Genomic DNA, 12,722 nt, shown 5'->3' on the forward strand with positions numbered 1-12,722 from the left:
TTGCAACTTGCTGTTACACTAGCCACCTTTTAGGTTACTCAGAGCTTGTATAATGTCAGTAAGTTTGGCCCTCTGTCCCCCATTTTCTCTGACTTTGTCCAGATTTCTTGCAGGAATAGATTGCAGCATTTTAGCAGTCTGCAAGACTCCTACCATATGAGTAACTCACATGCAAAAATTATAGTTCCTGCCAGTTTTAAACCATCAACACCACCAACCACACTAATGTCCTTAGCCCAGTGAAACACACCAGCTTTCAGAAAGTGAGGTTTAATTACTCACACTATCAACAGCATACAAACATACACTGTGACCCCTGCTGCGACCCCTGCATTTTGTGGAAAATAGAACATGTGGCCAGGTTCTTTGTGACACCCCTGGAATTGTGTGGTCTGCTGCTATAGCCTTGCAAACATACTGTTATTGAAGGTGTATGGGAACACTGATGTGTTGGTGGTAGGGGACTCTGGCATTGGCATTTGTGCATCTGTCCTATGACCCCACTGTTTGACATTTTCATTGCATAATGCAGTGGGGTTTCCAGCCATGTGGCCTAATGCATACTGTGGGGCACTCAGTATTGGAGAGAGTACCTGTTGTCCCAAGTAGCTGTTAGTTCTCAGCAGGTAGCCCATTATCTATTCCCTTGAATACACGCAGCAGGTCCATACATATGCTACCATAATGCAGAATCCCATATAGTTGTTGTATAGGAGAGTGACTTATCTTGTGAATGCAGCAGTTGAGAGACCTGTGTTTCAGGGATCACTATGTCTGATACATGCAGTACACAACCAATACATGGTTAGATACAGGTTGTGTGGTGTTGCTGGCATTCTTTTTACTATGTATGTGAGCCGGAGTAAGGTGTCAGCCCCTAGGATCCTAGGTTGTCAGTGTATGTGCTATGCATTGCCTCTTGGCCAAGGGCAGGGCATACTGGGCATGCCTACACCTGCCTAGAGGGACATCCTCAGAGGGTTCCTCCTTTAAGTCCCCTTGTGTGTGTGGCTGTGAGGACCTAGGCACTGGTGGGAGGCTGTTTGTCCCTTACTTGTGATGATTCTGCTGCAGCTGTTTCCCCAGGATCATATTGTGTAGCATGGCAGATATTATGAACATCTGTGCACATGTGGCTGGAGAGTACTGAAGGTCTCCACCAGATATATTGAGGCACTGAAACTGTGACTTGAGCAGACCAAACATATGCCCTATGATGTTCCTAATTTGTGTGTGTGTCTCATTATGGCATTCTTCGGTAGGTGTGTGCGCATTTCTGATGGGTGTCATCATCCATGGTTCCAGTGCATATCCAGCATCTCCCAGTAGATGGCCATATGAGATGTCCCCCTGGCAAACATCTGGTACAGCTGTGATGCATGCTAGATATGGGAGTCATGATAGCTACCAGGGCTGCCAGCATACACATGCATGATAATGCCCTGGGCATTGCACATGACCTAGCAGTTGATGGAGTGATACCCCTTGTGGTTGATGTAGACTCTACCCTCCTCACCGGGTGGTGCTTTGATGTGCACATGAGTGCAGTCTTTGGCACCCAGTACCTCAGGGTAGTGTGCTACATAGTAGAAGAGATGCATACTGCTGGCTGCTGATGCCTGTGAGACCCCCATCATGTCCCCTGTTGATCTTTGAAAAGTACCTGTAGCTAGTATCCTAAGGGCTACACACACTTTTGTTTCTACTGGGATGGGTTCCCCTCTGTTGGCTCTGGGTCGGAGGTGAGGGTGGCAGAGCTTGGTGAGGTCTTGTAGAATGTTTCTGTCCACCCTGTAGCGCTCTAGATCTCCATCTCATGTAGCTCCTGGAAGGTTACCCTGGGTCTGAACACTCTTCTCCCTCTCTGTCTAGGCCATTGTCAGCATCAGCACTGACTTCAGCATCTAGCACATACAGATGCAACCGCTCTGCAGCACCCCATAACATTCTCTCAGTTAAAATTCCCAAGTGTGTACTCCAATGGTGCACAGCATGGGGGGAATCAAATCATAGGGTGTATGCATACTTTATAGTGCTCTGCTGCATATTCAGCCTGCGTGATTGGCTAACTATGATGCATTTCACTTGCCAAGTACATCACTGATGGGTTGGAATGGCCCAATTTAGGCTTTCTCAACCAATTTCTTTTTTTTTCTTTTTTTGACAGCCTTCCTTGCTAAGCACTGTGGCGCAGTGCGCAAACTCGCACTGCAGGTATAAACAATGCTCAGCAGTCAATAGACCTCCCCATGAATGGACATGCTCAACACAGCAGCATGTCACGCAAACACACTCAAACCAGCTAAAACATGCGTCCAGAAGCTAAACAAAGCTAGGAGCACTGGACACCTGCCATGTTCAGATCAGCAGCTCCGGATTGTGCACCGCACGTGGAGCTCCAATGTGCTTAAAGAAATTGAGATACACTCCCTTTTGATATCAGCTACCTCTTCTGTGGATACCAACATGGTTCTGGGGCTACACAGGTTTGGTCTGTCGACAAGGATACTCATTTTTGCTATTCAGTATTCCCAGCTCATTTGCATATAGAGATGTGCACAGAACCTGGAAACTGCACCATTCCAGCATCTGCCTTCTTAGCAACCACAGACATCTACCATTGTACATACCATGCAAGGCCCTATAATGCATTATTGTCACATATTTTATTTTTTTCATTTTTACACTTTTACATTTTTTTGCATAATGGGATGTTTGCGCACTGCTGTGTGCTGTGCAAACATAATATTGGTATTAAAAAAATAAATTATTTTATATTATTTTCAATTACATTTTGGACACACAGGGCATAGTTTTGAATATATCCGTGTCTGCTTTGCTAATTCTCACCTTCTAACTGGGCTTTTGCAGCCCCTGTTCACTTTTTAATTTCATGTACACAAAATATTTCCATGTACATGTTGGACACCAACACGGGAACTGCATGGCTGCCTATCTGCTTGCTGGATTGCTCTACACCCTCAATTGCATGCCATTTACCTGCTTATGAGGTGATTTACATTCCACGAACACTTCTGTGTTGGCACCTCAGCTCTGTTTACTGAATTGCATTGCTGCTTACTTCTGTGTAAGCTCCATACCACTATGCCTAGTTGGAAAATGAATGCATATAGGCTTTGTTGAATTCCCTCTACTGACTTTTAATTAAAATTGCTTTCTGCTAACTAATGCAATAAAGCCTTTATCAGGTCTGTGACAAGAACTAAAATCATATACATAGGTAGATAAGAAAAAAAGAGCTAACTAGATAGATGCAAGAAAAAAACACACATAGCTATCTTAACATACAATTTATCTAATTAGAACACTATAAATATAAATACATATCTGTGTAATAATATCTAACAAGCATACATCCATATGTATTAGTGTGCATAGAACTAAGTTATTTATTGCTCAGAAAAAATGTTAATGCTTTGCAGTTGAAAAAAACACCTGTAATGACAATTTATAGCCCCCAAAATGTTTATACAATGAAAACCAATAGAAAATCCACACAAAACTACAGAAATAATTGGATGAAGGAAGTAAAGTAGTAATATATAAAAGTGTGCAGGTATGTGCATGAGTTTGATATATTTAACATTGTAAAGTAGTTCTGATTTTTTGCTACTGAGGATTGCTTGTCTGTGATGAAGAAAGGCTTGTTGCTTTGGAACACTATTTGGGTTTTATGATTTTTGGAAATTATTGTGAGTGAGCTGGTGGTGCTGCGGTAGTGTTGCCGCCTCGTAGCAAGACGTCCCGTTCGATTCTCAGCTAGAGCGTCTTCTGTGTGGAGGCATATGTGAATGGGGCATGCCTTCGTTGAAGGTTGTGTGTCAGGGCTGGTAATCTAGTATGTAAAAATCCACTACCAATCATTAGCGGACCGGAGTTCTGCTGTGGTGACCCCTAACCGGGAAAAGCCGAAAGACACAAACAATTGTGAGTGAGCTCATCAAAAAAGTTTTAAGTCTACTAGTTTTTCTATTTTTTTTCTCAACACCCATGTGGTGCAGTTGGAACTAGACAGATTCCTGTGCTTGATCATTTTTTAAATGTTAACTTGTAGTGCTTTTATTGTAGTAGTATAGAGTATGTTTAATCTGTGCCCCAGTCCTGATTCTGCTTTTGATATATTTTATTTTTATTATTATTTTTATTATTATTAATAAGAAAACATAAAGACATGGAGACCTAGTAATGTATTTAACTTGGGAGTATGTATTTATGGTGTTTTTTAATTGAATTGTTGGATTGTTTTTTTTTGAGGATATTTTCTGTTTTTGGCAGTTTTTCACTGCTAAAAAACTTTTCTGATGACGACAATTTGCTGTATTTTGAAGTTTGTGATGGATTAGAGATTTGTGACTCAATTCATGGCCAATTAACCTGCCCCATTTTTTTCCAGAAATATGATTGGTCAGGGTTTTTTTTTTTTTTTTTTGCCCATTTTACAATGGGTTTTTAGCTATTTACTTGGCTAGCAGAACACATTTTAATGATTAGGTAGTGGTCATGGTGGTAGAAGAAGAAAGAATGGAAAGCTAGCACTGACATGTATTTATTTATTTATTGCTTTTGTTTACTAGGGAAGTCTGATTGGACACAAGTCCCATTTTCAGTGGAGGCCCAGGGTGAAATCTTTAATTTTATAGAATGAGCAAAAGGTAGTTATACAAGATTTATATGATATATGTTATTACACACATGGTCTAGTAATATGACAGTTAATCAAACAATAATAAACGTACATAGAATAGTAAATTAACATACAGAGAATTGTAATGATATGGCAGTTAATAAAAATGGCAATTAAATGAAGAATACAGTAAAATAATTAGCTAATATCAAGCTTATAAGAGTCTAATTACTTTCAAATGAGATCAGCTGAAAATAGATACTGAGTAGGAAACAGTGAAGTACCTATAGGATGAAGAGAGTTACAAACTGTGAAGGAGCACTGAGGAGGTCCAGGTAAAAGGGAAACAGAGATAGTAGTGGAGAGGGGTGGATGATATGCAGATAATGTGAAGAAGTAGCTGTATTATGTCCAGTTCTATAAAAGAGTAGTGATAGTAAATGCTTGGAGATTATCCAGGAACATCACAATAATCCATCGCATCTTCATTTCCATTAACTTTGTATTATTAAACATAACATTCTGTCTCATTTCTTTTTCTTTTTCATACTTTCCATATAATATCATACCATGTCATATCCATTGCTATACTTTTCAATCCTTCCTATTTATATTACTTTTTAAAACGTCTCCAAAACTGTTGATTTTTTTTACATTCTAAATCACAATGTTTTGTTGTTTCTTTCTCATTATACTTATCACATTTTTTTCTTTCAGTACCATATATTTCATATTACTTTTAACTAGATAACTTATCTAACAAATTTCTTCACGGGAAATCCCCTGCTTCATAAAAATTGTCAAGCCTTTTCCTTCTATTTACAGCATTTCATACAACTTTTAATTCATTCCAAGGAGATACCATATAACATTTCTCTATAATATTGGTATACCATAATTTTCTGTTTTCATCAGTCTCATTAATTCTCATCCTCCATAATTTAATTTTAGTCTCATATTCCTTTCCTTCCTTCTTTTCTTGTTTACCACCTTTTCCACACATCTTCATATCTTATATATACCATTTCCATATCATTTGCAACTCTTTCTCTCCTTCACTTTCTTTATTACTCAGAAAAAATGAATAGATGCTGATTGCACTTTAGGATTTGTTAGATTTAAGCCTCCATCTTTTTATTGTATGTCATCCCTCTGTTTACTGGATTTAGCCTTAATCCTCTCATAAAATAACAAAAAAAAAAAAAAAAAAAAAAATATATATATATATATATATATATATATATATATATATTTCTAACATGTCTTTCTCCATTTTATGTGGAAACATGTATCCTCCAAATATGGTAGTTTTCCCAATATGCATTTATTTAACATACACTTTTTTTGTTAAATGATAGACTAAAACTTGTCTTGCTTGCTAAAATTCTTTATTTCTTCAACCATTATTTTCCATTGTAGTATTACATTTTCATACTCTCTAAATTTCACTTCTAATACACTTATTTCCTTCCTAATACAATATATTCCATTTATTTTCATAGTTTCACCAAACCCTTTAATTTTTGCTTTAACAGTAACCCCAGCTTTATTAATAATTTCTCAGTTCATATCATTAATTCTATTATCCATTCATGGGATTCAGTAAACTCTGTGTAGGCTTTGCATGAAGGGTACACGGAATTTACATGTGTGTGCGGTGATACACGGTGAGCAGTAGTACTCATTACATATTCATGCCGTGCAGCACATTTAAACATAAATAAGTGCAGTTTCATAGCTGCCAGCAGTGCTGCCAGCCAGGAAACTATGTAAGCCAACATGAATAGCAATTCTGTTTAACTTAGAGCACAGTAAGTTAGCAGGTTTGCACAGAAAGCCACAATGATCACCAAGATTAACAGATAATAGTTCTTATAGCTCCCAGTCTCTTAGACCAAGACATCTGGACAAAGTACAACATAATGGGGGACAATGACCCATAAACAGGGACAGATTTGACATATTTACTCTTTAGAAATGTGCTAGAATAACAATATTTTTGTTAAGATACATTTTCTGAAGGATTTGAAGTCTGAAACATAAATGTATGTAATTATTTAGTGAGATTAGTCCTGATATTATCCCAGTGATAATGCAGATAATGACACATTTTATAAGGAAAAGAGCAAAAGATAAAAGGAAAAAATCTGGACATGCTGTGAAAATCTGGACATTTGAGAGGTATGATATGTATATGGTACAAACACACTGCAGGACAGTGTATACAGTGCACAGTATTGTGAAATCCCATTCTTGGCATTCTGTATTGAAGATGTATAAATGATCTGTAAGGGTACATGGACTGCCATGTTAAATAAACACTCAGGGGAAGTGTGTAATTGAATAGGGACATGCAGATGAAGTGTAGGAATGAACAAAGGGAAAGAGGACAGAAGAAACAACCTAATGTAGAGTAGATGAGGGCATGTCAATGGAAGACAGCTGTATCAGCAACACCAATCACATATCAATATAGTATAGTAGGGATTGCACAGTGATACTGTGTATTATGTGACTTTCACACAAGGTGACATAACAATGGAGAATATGTCTATGTGAGATAAGCATCCTTATATGAACAATCCAGAGGACATCTATCAAGGATGTTATTTACAACTGGGGTGGGGTGCATTTTGTAAAGCTGTGCAAACTGATTTTCCAGAATATAAGTGTAATTCAGCAGAGGTCTCCAGCAAATGGAACACAGGTAAAGGGTCATGCACAACATTTAAAGAAGCAAGTACAATCATGGAAAATATAAGAATACCACCATTAATCCCATGTCTCTGACATGACATATGTGATTTAGAGTGATCAGAGATGGTTCTGCACAAACACACTTGTAGAACTATAATGACATGTCTGCAATCTATGTGGGTAATCGCACACACTGTCCTTACACTGTAACATCTGCTGGAGGTGTTAGGAGGGGCATTGCTATACCTATATGTGACATAGGGGCAATACAGGCTAGTTGATTGGTGTGCATGGCATATATATATATATGGATTCACTTGAGAATCTCGAAAAACTGAAATACTGAATTTCATTTTTCTGAAATTCAAATCCCAAAACCTTACAAGCCCAAAACACCGCAAGCACGAAACGTAAAATCCCGAACATACACTGCAAACACAACACACACGTACACATACACACACTCTCCCCCCACAATCAAACATACAATCCTAAAATACAAATAAGCAGAGGGGCAAGGCCCCCTGCACCCCCCTACTTATATATTCTAACTCCAAGACTGCACACACAAACAAAGGTAACTCACACCCACACATTTCACAGCCCCTTGCACACACACACATCACAACCAAAACATACACTAACATACACTACAGCCCATAACCTACACACTCATACAGACTTACCTGCACTTAGATCCATTCATACACCACAAAACCAGAGGCTCTGAATGTCGGGATTTTGAATTTTGCCCTTCTGGTGTTTCACATTTTCAAGCCGTCGAAATTCTAAAGGGAACCCATATATCTATATCTATATATATATATATATATATATATATATATATATATATATATATATATATATATCACAATACACACTGTCACAAATATTACCCATGCCATCAATGTTGTCAAACAGATATGTATACACTGGAACAGGTATCACACATATGCATCTGGTGTAACAACTTGATGGGGGGGTTCGCACCATCAGACAGTAATGTTTATGCCACAAAAGAATACCTAGGTAGGGCCAATAAGATGTGTGACAGCTCACTGTGGCAAAGGTGGTACACTTCAGTTACACATCACTGGAAAATGTGTAGTGAGGTACATAAAGAAGGGTGCATTGTACTCAGTTATTGGTGTGATGAAGGCTGTAAACTAGGGAGGTATTATGACCTGTGATGTGGATGTCCTTCACATACACAGTGCTTGTGTTACATACAAGGGAGTAGCCAGCACTGTGGCTGCATGCTAGTGGACATTCCACATACCATATACCCCTGGACACAGGTTACATATCTATTGGTCTGATTATAGGGTGTGATGTCTACGTTATACTTGGGTTGTGTGTTTGTTTTTCTGACATAACAAATGCTCCCATCTTTTTGTGTTATTGCAGGTGTTGTCATGGCTGTAGCAGCAATCTTTGGTGTGTGTGTGTGTGTGTGTGTGTGTGTGTGTGTGTGTGTGTGTGTGTGTGTGTGTGTGTGTGTGGATACTGTCTGTATTATACTATTACCACAGTCAGAGTCAATGACTGCCCACAATATGTAGTCCTTCAGACAGCTGTTTGGACACAGGATGTGTATGTCATTTGTGATGTCTGTGACTTAAATACTGGACAGGAAAGGGCCCAGTAGACTTCCCTAACATATGGACTTGATCGCTGGACCTGAGATATAGTTCACTTCACACATTTCAACATATTTAGATGCCACGTATGTGATTCAGTGGTCTCCCAACTTGGTGATATCTGACAGTGTTGAGTGAATACCTCAGTGTGGATTTGTGTCAAATGCCTTAGGCTTGTCAAGTTCAAAAGGATGATAGCATTGTTGTCATGCACTCCCTCAGTGAACTCTTTGAGAACATCTAACAGATGTAACAGACATGATGTAGCATTAACAACTCACACAGCTCTGATGCACGCAGGTGGGTTATTACATTTAGAAAAGGTCCATGATGACACATTGGTCTACCTCACAGATGAGGCAAGGCTGCATGTGTGTATAAATGCATGCATTGGGTGCTGTCCCCTCATCTCAGATGGTTGCTTGTTGATGTACACCCTTCTACAGGAACATAGTCTGTATAGAGTGTGTGTTGAAGTGTGTATTCAACCATGTCAGGAAGGTGTATGTGCTGAGTCATGTGATATGTGATCTGTGATGTTGTCACAGCCCATTGATTCTGTGTGATAGGCCCGGATGAAGGAAAGACAATGCATACTAGCTATCCTGATCTGGCCCAGGGTTTAGACACTATCCCCCATGCAGATATCATTGAGAAACTCTCCCAGCTGGGGATTAAGCCTTACATAATTAGATGGGTAAACAACTGGCTGACCGACAGAACATATACTATAAAGTTGGTGAATCAACCTGTACCAGTAGAGCTGTCACCACTGGCATACCACAGGGATCTGTGCTTGGCCCCTTACTGTTTGGAATCTATTTCTTGACAGTTCAGGCTGAAGTATACGGCCTTTGACTTACCGCGTTTGATGATTCTTGCATATTAGGTGCAATCATAGAGTCCACCTATGATGATATACTACAGGAGGGGCTAACACAGACAAATGATTGACGGCCTACAAATGAATGCAAACATGTGCCTTTATGTTGTCCTTCTGAAAAGTGGAATTTCCTTCTAATTACAACCTTGACATCAGTCCCACTATGCTGAAACCCAGTGAAACAAGCACTAGGAGCAGACATGGATAGCAATCTGGACTTTGACAACCAATTGTCCACAGTGGTATTAAAAGCCTATGTTGTGCACATCCTATGTCATGCCATTGTATTCAGATCTGAGGATGATATTACAGCACTGTAGTCAAACTTCATCAGAACACTGAGTATAATGCTCTCTTTTGCAATCTTCCTCAACAGACACATTTAGCAGCTGGAGAGACAACAGGGATTTTTCACTAAGAAAACACAGGGCCTACAAACCATGTCATGATGTATGTGGATAGACTGAAAGCCATGTCACTGTAATCTGGATCGTATATTGTGAGGTGACTACTGCCTGGCCTCCAGGCCAGTCTCTGATCCCATTTCAGACATGTAGCAATATACATTACATTAGTGGTGTTACAGTTTGCATAACTATTAAATTGATGTTCAATTGTTGTAACAGGGTGAAGAAAAAAAGAAATTCTGTTTATAAGCACACATACAAATATGACATGGAAAGGTGCCCCTCTTTTGCAGTGCTATTTTAATCTCACATTCTAAGATCTTTATAGCACAACCTTTGCTTTAAGTTCTACCTTTCATATAAACAGATTTTGGCTTTAGAGGGAGATGGCATTTCAGTGCTTCCACTTATTCCAATATGTATCACTTCTTCTTAATCACATTCTGAAATGCTTTGGTGTGCCTATTATAACTAGTGGTAAACCTTAACTCAGCAGTACCAGAATCTAAGGAATCTGTATTTAAAAAAAGGCTTTGCTTTTTGATTTCATTTTTTTAATTCAATTTACATAGTCTATATTGAACCTCGATTCACAAAATCTTAACTTAAGCTCTCGATCTAGTCTTCAAAAATAGTACTATTTGTGTTCATCCTCAAACACCAAATCCTTTGCCCATTCACTACATTCTTAAAAGTAAAATGTGGGTGCATAGTTGAATAATGTAAATATACATTCCTTCATGTAGGTTTCTTATAAACTTTTCTGTTCAACTCATCTATTAAAATTTTATCTAACTCTATGTCTAGAAACCATATTTTACACAGTGAATACGTTTTCTTAAAAGCTAAAAGCTTAACAGTCAATGTCAAGAGTTAAATATATAATTATCTTTCCATATTGACATAACTAAGCTAGCATGAGTATTGCCTGCATTAGAACCCCTTACCATTTATTCCCTTCTTCTGTAGGTAGTTGCAGTCCTGAACTTCAAAACATTAGTTTCCAGTACTTCTTCTTCTTCTTCTTTCAGATTTTCCTGGTTAGGGGTCGCCACAGCGGATCACCTGTCCACTCATGTTTGGCAGTGGAGTTTAACGGTGTTGAGTTGCCAGCCTGGCGCCCAACCTTCCACAGAAGGCACACACATTCATGCACTCAGACCTAGGGCCAATTTAGAGTGTCCAATCCACCTACAGTATGTCTTTGGGATGTGGGAGGAAACTCGAGCACCCGGAGGAAACCCACTTGACCACAGGGAGGATATGCAGACTCCACACAGAAGGCACTCCAGCCGAGTTTCCAGTACTAATTGTAGTATTTCACATATAATTTGAACATTAGTATAGTTGGAATTCATTCAAATTTCAAATCAGTGCTTCCAGTTCACAGTGGTACAGTGGATAGTGCTGTCATCTCACAGCAAGAGGTTCCCTGGTTTGATTTTCAGCTTGGGTGCTTTCTGTGCAGGGTATGCATGTCTCTTCTTTGTTTTTGTGGGTTTCCATTGGGTGCTCAGGTTTTCTCCCACATTCCAAAGACATGTAAGTAGATTTGACACTTTAAATTGGACATAGATGTGTGTATGTATGGTGTGGAAGAACTACTGCAGTAGGGCTAGCCACCCAGTGGTGTAAATCTTAGCTTTTGCTGATTGTCACTTTTGAAATGACACCCTGACTCCAAGTGCAAAAATGAGAAAAAGGAGCTGTGAATGGATGGACTTCCAGTTCGGTATCAGTCACTGAATAAGCGGAAATATTATGCAATATGTTATTGCTAGATACCTTGGTTAAGTTTATGATCTGCTCCTTGTTCTTGGCCTTGGTACATTTTTCTTTTTCATTTGCCTTTCCTCCTTGCCTGGTTAAGTTTTCTTTGCTCTGCTGAGGCATGGATAAAGGGATCACCTTTGCAAGCACTGGTAAATCACTGTTCACTGGGTCAAGTGCCATTACATCATTTTCATCAACATGTGGTGACAATGTAGGAAAATAAAATGATGATGTGCTTTCTACATTATTCTATTCACCTCCAAGCCTGCTGCATATACATCATGAGTTTACTGACCAGTGAACACAATTCCCTGTTCAAACTCTAACTTATCACTCTGTAGTTTCCCCTTCACAGGAACCAGATACCTGAATCTTCATCAACAGGTAAAGAGAACATAATGGGCAGATAAATTCATCACAAAGTACCTCCTCCTTCTCTGGAATGCACTTCCTCTTTAGTTTAAATAATATAATTTAATATATTACTTGACGGGCACTGTCACATTTCCCATGGCCTTTAATGGCCTCTCTCTCATTGAGAAAGTAGGTAAAACATGAGGAAGGTTATTGGCAAGGCATCCATAGTCATTTGACTAAAACAGCATTCAAACAGTTTCCTAAGAATCCTGCGAGTCAGAATTTCCAAATTGCTGTGACCAAGTATGGAATACTTTGTA

At 39.0% G+C, this 12,722-nt stretch overlaps 1 protein-coding gene across 1 annotated transcript in view; it reads right to left on the reverse strand.

The window, feature by feature from the left end:
- Positions 1-12,225, reverse strand: part of LOC122810686 (E3 ubiquitin-protein ligase TRIM39-like) — a 147,939-nt gene extending 135,714 nt beyond the window's left edge. The window contains exon 1 of the mRNA XM_044082256.1: positions 12,058-12,225. Within this exon, the coding sequence (XP_043938191.1) occupies positions 12,058-12,225 (168 nt within the window). The remainder of the gene's footprint in view (positions 1-12,057) is intronic.
- Between the last annotated feature and the right edge of the window lie 497 nt (positions 12,226-12,722).

The sequence above is a fragment of the Protopterus annectens genome, chromosome 9.part0 (genome assembly GCF_019279795.1).
Source record: "Protopterus annectens isolate FY-2018-M chromosome 9.part0, PAN1.0, whole genome shotgun sequence".
NCBI lineage: Eukaryota > Metazoa > Chordata > Ceratodontiformes > Protopteridae > Protopterus > Protopterus annectens.